This window comes from Grampus griseus (assembly GCF_964374135.1).
Source record: "Grampus griseus genome assembly, chromosome: 6".
NCBI lineage: Eukaryota > Metazoa > Chordata > Mammalia > Artiodactyla > Delphinidae > Grampus > Grampus griseus.
Window position 1 is genome coordinate 101,985,182 of NC_139000.1, and position 18,360 is coordinate 102,003,541.

Sequence of the window (18,360 nt, forward strand, 5' to 3'; positions counted from 1 at the left end):
CAGAAATGATGGTTATGGTACAGGGAGAAAATAGATAACTCCCGTTTTGAACTCTGTTGGAGCTCAAATGTTCACTACAGACTTTAGTTTTTCTTTCCTAATGAATTCTGTCTTTAAAATGGTCTCCTATGGAACACCTGTATTTATAGTTTGAGTTTTATGTCCCTATTATAGGACCTTTCCACGAATGTTTATTGATGTTATGGGTGACATGGTCTTGACCTAGCATAATAAATGCAACCTGCATTTAATATTTTCAAAAGACTTTCACATCTATAGCATTTCTCATGATGTCCTCAAAATAGCCTTTTGGATAGGTGATTAGTAAGAAAGTGCCAATATGAATCTTTAGGAATTGTCGTACAGCCTATAAAATGCTGGGCAGGAAAACTCTCAGCACATCTTCAGCCTATTAATTTTTTGCTCTTTCCTTTATAAGATCTAGGCACTTACTCTAATGAATAACCTTTTGATATTGCCATTTGGCCTTTTCTTAGCTCTTTGGGGAAGTTATTTAATGAATGACATTCTGCTCTGCTGCTGCGGATTTGATTTGATGTGTGTGTGTAGCAGTTGAGAATGTCCTCTTGCTAGGAATTGCATGATTCCAGGAAGACTATAGAATAACTCTTTCCTTTTTGAATTGTCCACTCCGGTGGTTTAAGGGCTTCCCAGGAAAGGAACGAATGTTTACTTAATCATTCCTGGTTCATCAGCCAGAACAGAAGACGTGTTTCACCCTTCTAGGCTTCCCTCCCCTTCCTCTTAGGGTCAAATACACAGATAGGAATGTGTTCTAATCGATACTTGCCAATGCTTTGCTTTCAGGCTTTTTTTACAGAAAAGTACTTACAGGAGCATCCTGAAGACCAGGAGAAGATCGAGCTGCTAAAGCGACTAATAGCGTTGCAGGTATGTCCAGGGCAGGTGTGGCTGGACAGCTCTCCACGCTCTGTGGGCAGCCACCACACACAACACCAAGATAGTCGCTAGGGCATCCATCTCCAAGCACACGTTTAGGGTTACTTTTTTTTTTTTTTTTTTTAACCCTTGGAATCACAACCTATCTATTTATTTGGCGAAGCAACATAGGAAGAACATTTCATTAGACTGCACAGTGTTGAGAGGGGTCTTCTTAGAGGGGAGATTAAAGTCCCCAAATCGGTTTGCTGGCTTGTGTTTCCAGATGAGAGATGTTGGCCTCAGTTTCCCTCTCTCTCTCTCACTACTTCTGTGAACAGTGGGAGGAAACGCAGCCATACAGCTCAGTCCAAGGTGGAACGTATCAGTTACTCCTGCATAGAAAGGCCCCCAGGCTCACGTGGATTTGCCTCGCCTGTCAGCCCTTCCCCTGGTTACTTGTATCCCCAGTGTGCAGATCCCTCTGCATCTTTGACCCAAGAGCATCCAGTTCCCAAGCTTTCCACTGAGAAGCAGTATTGTCGTTCGAAACGTGCTGTGTCTACTGGTTTACCTGTCCATCCCCACCTTCCATCTTTCCCCAGCATCCAAATCTGAACTATCCCTCTTCCTAAACAATATCCTATTCCTTTCATGCCCTCCTTCCCAGATGCCTCTGCTGACAGAGGGGATCCGCATCCATGGGGAGAAACTGACGGAGCAGCTGAAGCCACTGCACGACCGGTTGTCTTCTTGCTTCCGGGAACTCAAGGAGAAAGTGGAAAAGCTCTATGGGGTTATAACACTGGTAGGCTTTGTCTCAACAGCCTATGAGCTTTTTCTAGTCTCTTCTACCGTTTATGATATTGATCCGTTTTTCAGATGCCAAATGAGTCAAAGTAGCCTAGGAATGGCATGCAAACCCTGGGGCAGTTCGGAGAAGGCACGGTCTGCTCTTGATAACCTTCACCTGTTGTTGTGCTGGATAGCAGCTCTTAAACTTGAATGACCGTCAGAACCACCTGGAAGGCTCGTGAAAATAGATTGCTGGGCCACATCAGTAGGGTTTCTGATTCACTTGGTCTGGGATGGGGCCCAAGAATTTGCATTTCTAACATGCCGCCAGGTAGTGCTGCGGGGCTAAGCACCACACTGTGAAAACCACACTACTAGACATTGGGGTTTCCTAATCCCAGACACTGGTTATTCCTGTCCTGTCTAGCCCAACTCCTACAGTTCTTCCTAATCTTTATTTTTTATTTTGGTGACATGTTCCTACTCATCACACCTTCGAAGGGGACAGAGAATTGTGAATTACATTTGACAATGCATGTAGCTGATGTCATGATTTTTTTGGACAGTTGTGACATTTCTCACAGTTTTCTTTTTTTCCTCCCAAGAAGTTGGGTGGAGTGATACATGGGTCAGCCTTTTCTCTCCCACAGTTGATGGTATGCTTGGTTTCAGCTTCATTTAGCCGCTCTTTCTTTTTTTTTTTTTTTTGCGGTACGCGGGCCTCTCACTGTTGTGGCCTCTCCTGTTGCGGAGCACAGGCTCCGGACGCGCAGGCTCAGCGGCCATGGCTCACGGGCCCAGCCGCTCCGCGGCATGTGGGATCTTCCCGGACCGGGGCACGAACCCGTGTCCCCTGCATTGGCAGGCGGACTGTAAACCACTGCACCACCAGGGAAGCCCTGGCCGCTCTTTTTAACATGAGTTCATCCTTCTCTCTTCAAATGTTGTATTCTTGAACCCCAGATTTTCAAAAATCCTCTTTCCTCCAAATCAAGGCTCTGCATTTCGTTTCATGTATTCCTGCCCCCTATTCCCGTACCTCCATCTCTGCTACATTGTTCTCCCTAGTATCTTTTTGATCATCTCTCCCAGTCACCCAAGTGTTCAGTCATGCCTTCCCACGAATTTACCTCCTAACCTGTTGCCAGTTAAGAGTTTTCTTTTAGGAACATTTGTCTTTTACACAAGTTCCTAGATGGCAAACACTTGGCTTTCACTCAGTAAGTTTAGTTTTTATTAGACCCAGGCCAATATTAACATTTGAATTTGATATGGTGACCTACTGGAGACATTTCTTATGAGAGTATATCTGTATTCCTTTATTTCCTAAGATTCACCAGGATAAGCATCAGGTGTCCAGTTTCAATCTAAAACTTTTCTATTAGGCCAGTATTCCGTTTTCTAAATGTCCGCTAGAAGCTAAGGGGGAGAAGCAGACAGAGGGGTTTGCTATTTTATTGATGAGTAATGAACATCTTGGTTTCCCTCTCTCAAGAGGCTGGCAGAAAGTTAGGGTGAATTTTTCTCTAATTTTAGAAACAAGGTAGGCTTAACCGAAGTTGTGTTTATAACTAAGAATGTAAGAGAGGTGGGGGAGGGATGGACAGGGAGGGTGGAGAAGGGATGGATTGGGGGATACGGATGGATTGGGAGTTTGGGATTAGCAGATGTAAACTAGTGTATATAGGATGGATAAACAAGGTCCTACTGTAGAGCACAGGGGACTATATTCAATATCCTGTGATAAACCATTATGGAAAAGAATATGAAAAGGAAAAAATATATATATATTTAACTGAATCACTTTGCTGTACAGCAGAAACTAAACCAGCATTGTAAATTAACTACACTTAAACAAATTTTTAAAAAATGGAGAGTTGCTTAATATACAGAAAATGAACTCACAACCTACACGCTTAAATGTCAGGATGTTGTGATATGCAGTTACAAAATATCTCATATGTCATATTATAATAAACAAAATGATATGTCAATAAAATCTTTCAAACTACAAAGAAAGAATACAAGTATTTGCAATATTTAACAACCGACGCAACACAGGCACCAACCCATCAGAATGGGGTGCCAATCCCCATACAGGTGGGCACTCACCACAACCCACCAGGGGCTGCGCCAGTTCCTAAGGGCTGAATTCCAGGCCAGCTAACCATGAGGGGTCATGTCTCCTTTAGCCGCCCAACTTGACGGAGAGGAAGCAAAGCCGCACAGGGTCTATGGTGCTCCCCTACATCATGTCGTCCACACTGCGGAGATTGTCCATCACCTCGGTGACATCCTCTGTGATCTCCAGCTCTTCTAACTCATCTGATAATGCTCCTTCCAGACCAGGATCTGATGGGTAAGGCTTCCATCTTTAAATGCCGGGAGGGCTGAGGTAACTCCTTCCTAATGTTTGCCTTTGGTCCCCAAAGTGAGACTTGGTCAGTGTGGGTGCATCATCTTCGTAAGGGAAATCATTCACAGTACCTGGGTTATTAGTTTTGGGGTCTTTCTCATCATCTTCATTATGAAGAATATCATTATTTATGTGATAGTAGCAACAGTTATGAAAAATGGAAAAAATAAATCATGCATAATGCTATCACACCCTATGACCCAGCCAATCGTATCCTATTTTGTTTGTTTCAGAATAATTTGTAGTTATTGCTTGACTTTTTTGTTTCAATTTTTAAAAATAATTTTTAAGTTTATTTTATGAGTAGGCAATGTAATCACATATGAAATTTCAAAGGTACAAAAGGACATATCATGAGAGGCCTCCTGTCAGTCCCCGACTCCCAGCTCATCAGTACCACTCTCCAGAGGCCAGCGATGTTAGCGTTCAGGTTCATGTCCGTGGTGCCTCTCCAGCAGCTCTTTATCTGTACAGAAGCAGTTCCTAAATATATATCCTTCGTCACACGTTTTTTTATTTATAAACGGCAGCATATAATACTCTTTGGCTTGCTTTTTAAAAAATTAGTTTATTTATTTATTTTTGGCTGCGTTGGTGAGCGGGAGCTACTCTTCATTGCAGCGCACGGGCTTCTCGTTGCAGTGGCTTCTCTTGTTGCAGAGCACGGGCTCTGGGCGTGTGGGCTTCAATAGTTGTGGCACGTGGGCTCAGTAATTGTGGCTCACGTGTTCTAGAGCGCAGGCTCAGTAGTTGTGGTGCACAGGCTTAGTTGCTCCACGGCATGTGGGATCTTTCCTGACCAGGGCTCGAACCCGTGTCCCCTGCATTGGCAGGCGGATTTTTAACCACTGCGCCACCAGGGAAGTCCTGCCTTGCTTTTTTCACTGACTACATCTTGCAAATCATTCCATTTCAAAACTGCGAGAGCCTCGTCTTTCTTTTGAGTTGCAGACATCTCATGATTTCCCTACCCGTGATACACTCCATCATTGTCTATTGATGGACATTTGGTTGATTTCAGCCTTTTACTATCACAGTAGTGATAGCAATGAGTAACCTTAAAAATATATTATTTCGTTAATATTCAAGTATATCAATATGAGAAAAAGTCCAAAAGTGAAATTGCTCTGTCAAACATATATAGCTGCAGTTTTCAAAATTATTCCTAAACTGACTTTCATAGAGATTATACCCATTTACAGTCCCATCAGCAACACACAAGGGTGCCTGTTCACCCACATCTTGCCACCAAATTGTGTATTATCAGGCCTTTTAATTTTTACCAATCTGATAGGTGGAAAATATTTTCTTGGCCTAGGGCTTTTGTTTGGTTGCATATTGGTTTTCTTTCATCCCTCTTGTTTGAGGTTGAGCATCTTTTCATTTGTTTAGTAGCTTGTATGTATTTTATTTTCTGTGAACTGTGGTCAGATTTTTTTTTTTTTTCTTTTGCGGTACGCGGGCCTCTCGCTGTTGTGGCCTCTCCCGTTGCGGAGCACAGGCTCCGGACGCGCAGGCTCAGCGGCCATGGCTCATGGGCCCAGCCGCTCCGCAGCATGTGGGATCTTCCCGGACCGGGGCACGAACCCGTGTCCCCTGCATCGGCAGGCGGACTCTCAACCACTGCGCCACCAGGGAAGCCCTGGTCAGATATTTTGTGTACATTTTTCTGTTGGGTATTGACCCTTTGTGATATGAGTTGAAATAGTTCCAATTTTTCCTTTGTTTTCTGACTTTGCTTCTAATTTTTTATCTAGTTATGCTGATTTTTTATGCAGTCAAATAAGTTAATATTTGATTTTATGGCTTCTGGATTTTATATCATAAAGGCCTTCCTCACTTTAAGACTACAAAAAGCCTAATTTTAGGTTTTCACTATATAATAAAATCTGTGATTCTTTGCAATTTATTTTAGTATAAAGTGTAAGGTATAGAGCCAATTTTTTTTCCCTACTTGGCTACCCAGTTCTCCCTATAACGTTTAGTGAGCAAACCATCTTTTCTCTACTGATTTGAAATGTCAGCCTTATAAAAAAATCAAATTCCAATGTTCTTTAGTCTGTAGACTTTTCCCCCATTTCTTAGATCTACCTGTGTGGTTCATGGCACTTGTTCTAATGCAGTTTTAATTACTATAGATTTTAAAGGTTTTAAAATTTCTAGTAATTTTTTTTCAGAATTTGTCTGGCTAGTTTTACATAGCTCATTTTCATATTAACTTGTCTGGAATCCTATTGTTTTTATTGGGATATGTTAAATTTATGGATTGAATTTAGAGCTTTTTGATGTTGAGCCTTCTTGCCAGAAACATGGAGTGCCTTTCCATATGTTCAAATTTAAAATATTTTAAAGGAGTGAATTCATAATTGTGTTCAAGTGGAAAAGCATGACATGTACCATTTTGTGACCTATTGCTTAATTTTATATACATGATGAGTATTTAGCATCACTGTGTGTTTTAATGTTGAATATAAGTTAAGTCCGTTGACTTAACACTTATTTATAATTTTGTAATTCCATATTATAATAAACATATCACAAAAGTAACCTGTCCAAATGGCCTTCTACCTGGAAATCAAATACTTTATTTATTTATGTATTTATGTATTTATTTATTGGCTGCATTGGGTCTTCACTGCTGCATGCAGGCTTTCTCTAGTTGCAGCGAGCGGGGGCTACACTTTGTTGAGGTGTGAGGGCTTCTCATTGCAGTGGCTTCTCTTGTTACGGAGCATGGGCTCTAGGCACGCGAGCTTCAGTAGTTGTGGCATGCCGGCTCAGTAGTTGTGGCTCATGGGCTCTAGAGCACAGGCTCAGCAGTTGTGGTGCATGGGCTTAGCTGCTCTGTGGCATGTGGGATCTTCCCAGACCAGAGCTTGAACCCATGTCCTGTGCATTGGCGGGCAGATTCTTAACCACTGTGCCACCACGGAAGCCCTCAAATATTTATTATTTTCTAAATGATTTATCTATCCTTTACCATTGACATAGATATCTTTACACAGCTGCAATTATAGCACAGATGTAGTTTGGTAATTTGCTTTTCCTCTTTGTCTTTTTGTTATAAGCATTTTCCATATTGCTGTCTAATTTTATTATTAGTTTTTAATTATCACTTCTGATGGCTCTCTACCGTTACATCATATGAATGTGCCATAATTAATTCTTCTCCCTACTACAGGATGTTTAAGCTTTGTCACTGTTTCTAAACAGATAATCATAGAAGTTCATTATAAATTTAATATAAAGACATTTAGGGAGTTCCCTGGTGGCCTAGTGGTTAGGATTCGGCGCTTTCACTGCTGTGGCCCAGGTTCAATCCCTGGTCGAGGAACTGAGATCCTGCAAGCCCCTCAGTACGGCCAAAATTAAAAAGAAAGAAAGAAAATTAGGTTGTATCAATATAAAATACATTTATACTATTAAGAATTGTAACAAACGTGTGTCCATATAGCTTTACGATTATTTAGGATATGGTCTCAGATCACTTCTCAGCCTTTAGGTTAAGACGGAGTGTAGGCTTTATTTTCCCAAAGCATATATTACTTATTCAGGGAGTAATATTTTTTACAATTCTTGATATCACAAATGCCAGTGTGCAATGCCATAAACAATGTATGAGTGACTATATAATTTTTCATAATATAGTCACCCGTATTAGGTATTTGGACTATTTTTAATCTTTTGAATTTGAAAATATTAAATAATACCTGATTCATTTGTTTATTTTTTCCCATCTATGTTTTTTTTCATGCCGTAAAGAGATACTACCAACTTTGTGGCAAGCATAGAAGTTCTGTTCTGTTCTCTTTTCTTAAACTCTGTCTCATTCAAAAAAAAAAGTTTTCAGGCAGCTGTTGAAAATCAGAGACACTGTAATTGCTGATCCATTAGGGCAGTAAATAGAGAGCAGGTGACTGGGGTTCTGTTTATATCATGACCTGGGGCAAAGTGGGTTATTGCTCTTGCCCACATTTGCCCAGTAAGGTGACAACATTGATACCATTTTCTAACATTTATTCAGGATGTTTCTTTAAAGCATCTCGAACTGATTCACACCCAGTGACTTCAATTCTCCTGTTAGCTGTGTTATGTCACAGTATTCATTAGAACTTTCATGGTGATTATTGGGTGTGCAGTCCGCAAACGCTCACTTCTTTCTTGGTTGGGTGTATCCATCCTGTTTGGCACATGGGAGGCTGTGGGCCAGAAAGAGAATAACTTTATGAAACACAGCGCATCGTGTTAAGGGAAGCTGGAAGGGCTTGCATAGCAGGTCAACTCAGTACATGCTCAGAGCTCCAGCAAAGTAGGGGCCTCAAACCAAAATCTTTTTTTTTTAAAAAAATTACTCTTCGGTATTTCCGGAAAATCATTGAAATAGTCAGTGTAAGAAAAAAATAACACAGGCACTGTGGGACTACACTATCATTATTTTACTGTTGAGTTTGGTTCATAATTAGGCCCTACTGAAACTCACATTAGGGCCTAGATCTTTGCCTGTAGATCTAATCCACAGACGCTTCCCTTCATTCTCAATCTCACAGGCAAAGTACTAGTAGACCCAGTAGAATACTGGATTGTTGTTTGGGTTTTTTTCCCTCCCTGACCAACGACTGTTTGAAGAGATTCTTTTTGTTTGATTTGGCTTGGTTGGTTTTAAGAATAAAAGCGTCTGTTTTGGAATTTCATTCTATGATTTTTTTTAATTAGTACAGATTTAAGACAAATAATAGTGAGTGGCTTCTCCTTAAACATACTAATAATTGGAAAATACCAAAAAATTGCAAATTCGGGAATGTAATCTTTAAAAAATAATAATAATAACAGAATATTCAGAAAAGGAGAGAATAATTTGAAATAAGAAAGAAGAAGAATTGTAGTCTAGAAGCATCTTCCATTGTGACTCCAGTGGTTCTTTAACCAGACTTTCCTGCTACTTTCTCATCCTGTATCTTCACGGAAGAGGGCAAAATATTTTGTAGAAAGTGAGACCTAAAGTATTAAAAAGCTTAAAATGACTTAAGAAGTATATCAGCCAAATACAATGAGTGAATCTTGTTTAGATCCCGATTCAAACAAATCACTTGCCAAAAAAATTATGAGACGGGAAATTTGAACACTGATTGGATGTTTGATGAAATTAGAGAATTATGTACTTCCTTAGGAAGATGATGGGAGTGTAGTTTTGTTATGAAGATGAATCCTTGCCTTGTAGAGATATGCACCGAAATATTTATAGACGAGATGTGATATCTAGGAATCACTTCCAAATAACCCAGTGCGGGGTGAGGATTATGACGGGGTGTATATGAGAAATAAGATTGGCCATGAGTTGATCACTGTTGATGCTGAGTAATGTACACATAAGATTTATTATATTCTCTCGGGGACTTCCCTGGCAGTCCAGTGGTAAGGACTCTGTGCTTCCACTGCAAGGGGCACAGGTTCGATCCCTGGTCGGGGAACTAAAATCCCGCATGGCACACAGCGCGGCCAAAAAAAAAAAAAGTTTATTATATTCTCTCCACTTTTTAATGTTCGAAATTTTCCATAATAAAATGTAAAAAGAGTCTGCCCTCTCCAGTGATCTCATTTTAATATTTACATATTTAATAATTAGTGATACTAAGTTTTTTAAAAATTATTTGGATTTCTTTCTTCGTGAAATACGTGTTTATCTGCTTCGACAGTTTGTAAAAATTGAGCTACTCATATTTTTTTCTTTTTGATTTGTAAAAGTTTCTTATACGTTAATGATATTTGCCATCTAAAATATGTACAGCAAATAGTTTTAGTTTACGAATGATGCTTTCTGCTGAACAGAAGCTTTTAATTTTTAAATACTAAAAGCTGATAGCGGGCTTCCCTGGTGGCGCAGTGGTTGAGAGTCCGCCTGCCGATGCAGGGGATACGGGTTCGTGCCCCGGTCCGGGAAGATCCCACATGCCACGGAGCAGCTGGGCCCGTGAGCCATGGCCGCTGAGCCTGCGCGTCCGGAGCCTGTGGTCCACAACGGGAGAGGCCGCAACAGTGAGAGGCCCGCGTAACGCAAAAAAAAAAAAAAAAAAAGCTGATAGCTGTTTTTCTGTTGTCTTATTTCATATCAAAGCTTTTTCTTAAAAAAAAAAAAAAAAGTAGACTTTATTTTTTAGAGCAGTTTTAGGTTCACAGCAAGAATGACCAGAAAGTACAGAGAGTTCCCATGTACCTCTGCTCTGGACACGCCCAGCCTCCCCTACCATAAGCATCCAGCACCAAAGTGATACATTTGTTACACTTGATGAACCTACATTGACACATCACAATCACCCAAAGTCCATAGTTTACTTAGGGTTCACTCGTGGTGTTGTACATTGTGAGTTTTGATAAATATATTCACGATTGTAGTATCATATAGAATAATTCCACTGCCCTAAAAATCCTCTGTGCTCTGCCGACCTATCCCTCCAAACTTTTCATTTTTATGGAGTAAAATCTACCAATTTTTAATTAAACCAGAACTTATTAAATACCCATTTAGAAGCTATAAGCAATCTCTACATCACAAAGGTAGGCTTTTAACCCCTCCCCCCTTGTTTTTACATTTTGCCACGTCATTCCTCTCTGTCTCTCCCCCCAACCCCCAGTCTACCATCTGAGAGTGGGCTGCATACACCATGGCTATGGAGCAAGCAGATTGTCTTACTGTAACCACATACTACATTCAGTACAGCCTGTACATTCAGGAAATGTGACATTGACCCAATACTTAAAGCTACAACCCATATTCCAGTTTTGTCAGTTGTCCCAGTAATGTCTTATAGCAGTTTGTGGTACAGGATCCAATCAGGATCACATATTGTATTTAGCCATGTCTCTCTATTCTTTAATTTGAAATCATTTCCTTAGCCTTTCCTTGTCTTTCATAATGACATTTTTGAAGATTATGGGCCAGTTATAGAATTTTTTTTCGTTTGGGTTTGTCTGATGTTTCCTCGTGCTTAAGATTCAGGTGATACATTTCTGTGTGATATGTCCTTTTCAGGTGTCATATCTGGAAGCACATTACCCATTTGTCCCTTATTAGTGATTTAATTGATCCTGTGGTTAAGATTTGGTCCATTTTCTTTTCTGTTTTTAAAATAGTACTTACTATTTTTCCCTTTGTAATTAATGAGCAATTTATGGGGAGATATTTTGAGACTCTCCTGTTTCTCATCAAACTCTTCTCCTCTATGTATTAACATCTAATTATGGTTCTTGAATGAATCCATTTTCACTATGGTGCTTAAAAATCTATGACTGTAATTAAAAAAACATTTGAGGAGTACTCCTATATGCTAGGCACTGTTGTAAGCGTTCTGTAATCACCCTGTGAGGTAGGTACTATTATTATCCCCATTTCACGTATAAGAAAACTGAGGTATGAAAAGGTTATCTGCCCGAGGTCACCCAGCAAGTCAGTGTAGGTAGGATTTGAACCCAGGCTGTAGGGCTCCAGAGAATGTGCTATTATCCACTACATAAAGCTGCCTATTCATCTTTTACTGTGTGAACTCTGTCTTTACCTCTAAGTTTAATAAGACCTTGTCTTCCTGAGATAAGATAAATATTCACTAGTATTTTCTTTCCACACTTGGGCGGCCTCATTTCTGTACACGTAGACCTTGAGATATTCAATTGGCAGTTGGAAATTCAGATTACAACCTGAGAACAATGCCACAGGTCAAGGTTCGGCTGGAGAGTCATATCCCCTGGTCTTTTTGGAGTCAGTTTTTTGTTTGTTGGTTTGTTTTAATTTTTACTGGGGTATACTTGACTTACAACGTTGTGTCAGTTTCAGGTCTACAGCAAAGTGACTCAGTTGTACATATATCGGCTTTGACTGTCAGGTGATCAGTGTTTTCTGACTCTGTCCTTGTTCGTGGCTGATAGGTCAATCCTTTTTTAAAAAAATTTATTGAAGTATAGTTGATTTACAATGTTGTGTTAATATCTGCGGTATAGCAAAGTGACTCAGTTATACATATATATATTCTTTTTCATATTCTTTTCCATTATGGTTTATCCCAGGATATTGAATATAGTTCCCTGTGCTCTACAGTAGGACCTTGTTGTTTATCTAGCCTATATTTACTAGTTTGCCTCTACTAATCCCAAACTCCCAATCCTTCCCTCCCCCACCCCTGCTAGGTCCATCCTGGAGCCCCTTTTGGAGCGCAGGGCCTCGTCAGGGGCCAGAGTGGAAGATCTGTCCCTCAAAGAGGACAGTGAGAACTGGATGAGCAAGTTCAAGAGAAAAGACTGGAGTCTGAGCAAATCCCAGGTCATCGCAGAGAAAGCATCAGAACCTGATCTGATGGTAAAAACAAACAAACAAACAAACACCATAGATCTGCCAGTTTGCCATTGCTTTCCCTGGAGCCAGGCTTTTCACCATTTACTTCACAGCTGCGAGTCACCAGACCGAAGCCTAGCATGGTTTCTCAGGACGCAGCAGCCTGGGGTAGGGTCAGATCTCAGATGGTGCTAAGAAAAACACGTACAGAGATCAGAGCCTCTAAGTCAATAATGGCGCAAGATTTAACGCACAGTATAAACCCGTGGATTAATGGCTGGAGTTGTGGTTCTCGCCACTGTGGTCCATGACTCCATCCAAACATTGTCGCTTCCCTTCTTTTAGCTTAAAAAAATAAAAAGTACTTGATTCTCCCATAAGCCACATCAAGTTGTTAAGTGTGGCAGGACCTGCTCTCCCTGAGAATCAGGGTGGCTCATCTCCGACCTAAATGGCACAGTCCAACTGTGATTAAAATCAAGTCTGTGGCCGGCCAGAAAATAGTCTATGGTCCGGTGATCCCGTTAGTGTGTCTGCCCTGGTCCCCCCAGCGTGCCGGTGCGGTAAGTTTAGAAAGGGCTCCTGGAATTTTTGCCCTTTAACGGTTTCGGCTCTGCTGATAAGGTTGTTCTGAGCATGGATGAGCCCAGCGTGCCTCACCATGAGAATGTTTTGCTGTGTTTCTCCCCACCCCCGCTGCTAGAGCCCAGCCAGAAAAGCACAAAGGCCAAAGAGTCTCCAGCTGTCGGACAATCGGCTGACACCGTTTCATGGCTCTTCCCCGCCTCAGTCAACACCCCTGAGCCCACCCCCGCTCACTCCTAAAGCGACCAGGACCCTGAGTAAGTCTTCCTGTAGACACCACTTCTATTCATTTTACTAGAGGATGGTGTATGTTGATGCATCTGGGCCATTTTTAACCGAGATAGCCACAAGGTGTATGAGATGATCGTCAGGTAGGTTCAATTCAGTGGTAGTGGGTGTAATTCAATTGGATTAGGGTTTGGCAAGGAATCCTTAGGTTGCTAAGACTCATTAAAGTTTTCTACCCAGGGGGCCACAGGGTTTCACTGCCCCTTTTCCAACTGTGATGGTATAAATGAGGTAGATCCGGACTAGAACTAGACAGGAAGGGAGTAACTTTGGAAACTGTTGGGCAGATAGCTGTGTACTTTATATGGAGAAGGGTCCAAAATAAGGACAAGAAATAGACCCATTCAATAGACTACTTACAGTCAGGCTTGGGGACTCAGCAATACACAAAGCCTGAGAAGAATTACAAGGACCGCTTAGTACAAAGGGATGATGGAGGGGTAGATCTTCGCATCAAATGGGAGATAGTAGTCAGCCGAGTGTCAGAGATAATCAGACAGGTTTTCCTGGAGGAAGTGGATATTGCACCCTTTAAATGATAAAACTATGACAGTTCAATGTAACCAATATTTATTGACTACCTAGTATGTGATAGATGCTTTTTCTAAGGACTTGGGATACATCAGAGAACAAAGTGATACCCTAAGTTCTAGAAAAGGGTCTCATCTCCAGCTTAAGAGTAAAAACCTTCAACAACAAAAGTGAGATTTTTGCTTAAGAACTTCTGGTGAAGCTTTCAGATAAATGAAAGGTGCTATATCTATCCCAAGGCGTAAGAGGTCTTCTTCATTCTGTCCGCAGAAACTGTAGAATGTGACCGTAGCGATTGGCTTGACCAGGTGGGTTTAGGTGTTACCGTGGCCAGCAGAAGTGTCATGAGATCCCTTGGTGAATTTTTCTCTCTGCCTTCCTCTACTTTATGTCATTTCCAGGCTCTCCATCTTTGCAGACAGACGGGCTGATGATGGCTACAGTCCCACCTCCCCCTCCACCCAAAAGCAAGCCCTACGAGAGCAGCCAGAGGAACTCCACAGAGGTAGGGGGTTGATGGCGGACGTTGGGGCCACAGAGAGCCTACCGCTCATGGGAATGCGGCATTGGATTTCCCAAGATTTTTAGTAGGCAGGTTTTCCCATCAATTTGTCCCTTTAATCGATTCTTGGTTCATTCCTGAAACCATAAAGAGAGGGGAATTTTCAATGGGAAGGAACAATACGCAAGGAGACCTAAGAAGTGAGTTCTCGTTCACACCTGAGGAGTTTACTTCTTCTGAGTGAGTGACAGTCATTCTGGAAGGGGCCTCCGATGGGTTTCCTTCATTCATTCAACACAAATTTATTGAGTCCCTACTATATATACGCCAGGTATTGGGGATATAGCAGTGTTAGTGTATATCTGATTAATGCAAGGGAAAGGGGGAGATTAAATCAGTCTAATTTCCCTTTTCACCTGGCAAAGGCTGTGTAGATAAACTCAGATCAGTGAGAAGCTAACGCAGAATGTTGGAAATGTGGAGTAGAAGGCAGAATTAGGAAGAAAGGTAAGACTCATTTCTCCTTTCGTATGTCTGCTCCACCAGATTGCAGCCCCACTGCCTGTCCTAAGAGAAGCCAAAGCCCCGCCCCCTCCACCTCCAAAAGCTCGGAAGTCGGGCATCCTTTCTTCTGAACCTGGATCCCAGTAAGGATCTTGTCCTCTCTCTGGAACTCTGATGCCTGGGAGCTGGCCTCGCGGAGGCAGTGTCCTCATGGGTCCCCTGCTGGCTGCCTCTCCTCATCTGGGGTTGAGGTTCACCTGCTCAAAACTGGTTTCATTCTTTAGAAAGCTTTTCTTTGATCGATGCCCGAGGCCACGCCATATCTCCTCCAGTCCATGAGGAATCCCGGAATCGGCCGTGCCCCGTGTTTCTCCCTCACCATTATTACATTTCAGCCTCTAGCACAGTGCCACTGGGGTCTACGAAAGCCTGGATAACTTCATCAGTGGGAGTGGGAAAACTCCAGTAACCTATTCCTTGGAGGAATTTTTTGCTTTGCTTCTGAAAAGCTGTGCTTAAGACGTAGTTTTCTCACGTGGACATACCTTGTTCCATACAACATATTGGAAGAGACCAACATCAAGTACTTTGGTAGCTGGAATCATCTATCTTTCTGAGGTCTCCTGTGTCTCCTCTGTGGAAAAGAACATCTTTTTAATGGAAATCGGCTGCTTTCAAGTATGAATGGCTATCATTATAGAAAGAACATGGACTCGGTCGTGAGCCCTGAGCACCTATGTCCCCCCACCCATCTGTGACATGGAAAAGCTTCCCTCCTTCCCCCGGCCCCGCGCCAGGAGTTCCCTCACACTCCCGACTAATGGTCCTAACTGCATGGCAGTCACTCCTTCCTACCATGGACTCCTGAGGCTCTGTCTTTTGCACACAGTTTCTTGTCCTGTTACCTCCTCTGAGCTCAAATCACTGGATATAAGGGACTTAGAAGTCCGGATTGAACTGCTTCTCTTCCACATCCCATTGGAATGGCTCGGCAACCCCTGTCTGCAACCTGATTTTACCTTGGAGAATACAGTGCAATATCTCGCTTTGATTATTTATTCCTCTTGATTGTGGAATTAATTTGATGACATGTTCATGGTACTCGTGTCAATCCTCTTTTCAGAAGAGAAAGCGTGGGGTGCTTCAGAAGATCAAATATTACCACCAGATACACAAACAGCCACACAAAGTTATAGACCTTTTGAGCTGGAAGGGCCTTAAAGCTCATAGAGACACCCTCCCCCCCTCATTTTGTAGATAAGGAAATTGAGGCTAAACACAGAAAATCCTACTACAGGTTCTTTCTAAGAACCCAGCTTGTGCACTGAGGTTATACCCAGATAACGTCTCTAGAAGACAGCCCTGACAAATTCTTCAGTCCCTACCCCTAGTTGGGACAACAGTGGAAATGTCCCAGATGTTTCTATACTGTTTGGGTGTTTATGGCAAAATAGAAAGCTTTTTCACTGCGGATGCCCTGGGTCAACCTGTGGGTATGCTCACCGGGGGCTCTTCCACAGCCTGGCCAGGTCCCCTTTCCTTCAAGGTAGACAAGAAAGAGAGAGAGATTTCACGTCTGAGAATTTGGGTTTGCTTGCCTGCGTCTTCGTGTGTCGGTTTCACCCCTTTTAGGAGAGCCATGTGAATTCATCACAGGGTCAGGGAAGTAAAAACCTCTGAGATGTGTCCAGGGTTACTCAAGACATGAGTGTGCGTATTTAAAAGTGCCGCGTTCTTTCCTTCGCTCCACGCAGGAGCACCTTCAGTGTGACGAAATGGGAAGAAACCCAGGCTCTGGAAGTAACCTGTTGGGGTTTGAATCAACCCAGCTATGTGCTCTCTCAGCTTTGCAAACTCCCCCAAATTCTTTGAAATTGTCTTGAGTTTTCATGTCTTCACCTTTCAAAGTGGGGACCATCCCTACCATGCAAGCTGCCTTGGGGTTCAAGTGAGACCAAATACGTGAAGTAAGTCCTCACGAAATGTGCCTTTCTTGTCTCTGCCGGGCCTGGGTAAGATCTGGAACTCTCCACGAGCATGATTGATGTTCCTTTTTTTTTTCAAAGATAATTTGGAAGGTGGGTGCAAGTTAGTTCTGCACACAACAGTCCCTTTCCAAAAGGTGGCCTCTTATATAATTATGTATGACTAGAGACAAAGTGTTAATAAGACCTGGAGCGGGGGACTTCCCTGTCAGTCCAGTGGTTAAGACTCCATGCTTCCAGTGCAGGGGGTGTGGGTTCGATCCCTGGTCGGGGAACTAAGATCCCACATGCGGTGCAGCTCGGCCAAAAAAAAAAAAAAAAAAGACCTGGAGGAGATTTTAAGTGGTAAGAAAAGAGCAGGAAGGGACAATGTCTGCAGGGCTGACATGGTGCCTGGAGCAGCTTCTGAGAAGTTGCTGGGCAGACTGGCTGGAGGGGATTCGTGGGTTTCACCCTGCTTTCCAGGCTGCCGTTAAAACAGAAGGACGTAAACTAGGTCACAGAAGAAACAAACCTGAAGCCTGTCCCTTCCGAGCTGTAGGGATGAGTTGTGAGCCTGGTCTTTGGTCAGAGGCTGGGGACATCGGATACACCGGTGCCCAAATATCTTCCCTTTTTTAACGTAACATTTTCCCATAGGATTCCCTTTCCACATCCATGGAAATCCTAGATCTCTCCTGCCTGAGTACAAAGGATTCCAGGTAATGTTGTGAATAGTAGGTCACAGGGGACACTGGACAGTTCATCTCCTTGGGAAACTATTAGGTCAGAGAGTTATATTTGACAAAAGATCCTAAGGAATGTCTGTCCTGAAGTCAAAGAGGAAAACTGCAAAGAAATGCCTTAGGATTACCTTAAATGTAGGAGAGATGAGGGGCAGGGCATAAAAAAAGAAACAACTGGTCTTTATATTCCTTGATAAGACCTGTGAAGTATTGAAGTAACCCCCAAATTGTCACAACTTTTGTGGATGTTGGTTTATGGGATTTTTTTTTTTAATCCTTTTTTTTCCTCTCTGTCCTGGTGACTTGTCTTGCTTTGAGATTTTTTTTTTTTCAAGAATTGTTTTCGTTCAACATACATTAAGCTCTTACTGAATGCCAGGCACCTTCCTAGACCCCCAGGCTGTGGCGATCCAGTGTGTTCTAAGGGAACAGCCCCGGGATATAAGGACTGCGGTGTGCTGTTGGATTGGCAAGAGAGTGGGGTTAGAGGAAAGGGAAACCCTAAATCGGGCTGCTGGGCCATGGGTTCCCTCCCCCTCCTCCACCTTCATGCCTCGATTCCAGAATTACAGTCATTTTCCCCCGTCAGACCCCTTAGAAACAACTGCCACCCTCAGATCCCTAAGACAAAAACCAGCGATAAAGCAGGATCTGAGGTAACAATCTCTCATGGCTAACTCTTCCCAAGCTTCAAGGGTCCCGCCCCTCTGCTTGCCCCCAGATCATGGGGTGATTTCTTGTTTTTTTTTTTTTTTTTTTTTGTGGTACGCGGGCCTCTCACTGTTGTGGCCTCTCCCGCTGCAGAGCAC

The 18,360-nt window shown here is 42.5% G+C and overlaps 1 protein-coding gene across 1 annotated transcript in view; it reads left to right on the forward strand.

Moving 5' to 3' along the window:
- DOCK5 (dedicator of cytokinesis 5) overlaps positions 1-15,897 on the forward strand; it is a gene marked incomplete at its 5' end in the record, with an annotated part of 211,157 nt that extends 195,260 nt beyond the window's left edge. The window contains 7 exons of the mRNA XM_082656932.1: positions 829-912; positions 1,571-1,708; positions 3,888-4,054; positions 12,287-12,455; positions 13,135-13,273; positions 14,237-14,340; positions 14,884-15,897. Of these exons, the coding sequence (XP_082513058.1) occupies positions 829-912; positions 1,571-1,708; positions 3,888-4,054; positions 12,287-12,455; positions 13,135-13,273; positions 14,237-14,340; positions 14,884-14,988 (906 nt within the window). The 3' untranslated portion in view covers positions 14,989-15,897. The remainder of the gene's footprint in view (positions 1-828; positions 913-1,570; positions 1,709-3,887; positions 4,055-12,286; positions 12,456-13,134; positions 13,274-14,236; positions 14,341-14,883) is intronic.
- Between the last annotated feature and the right edge of the window lie 2,463 nt (positions 15,898-18,360).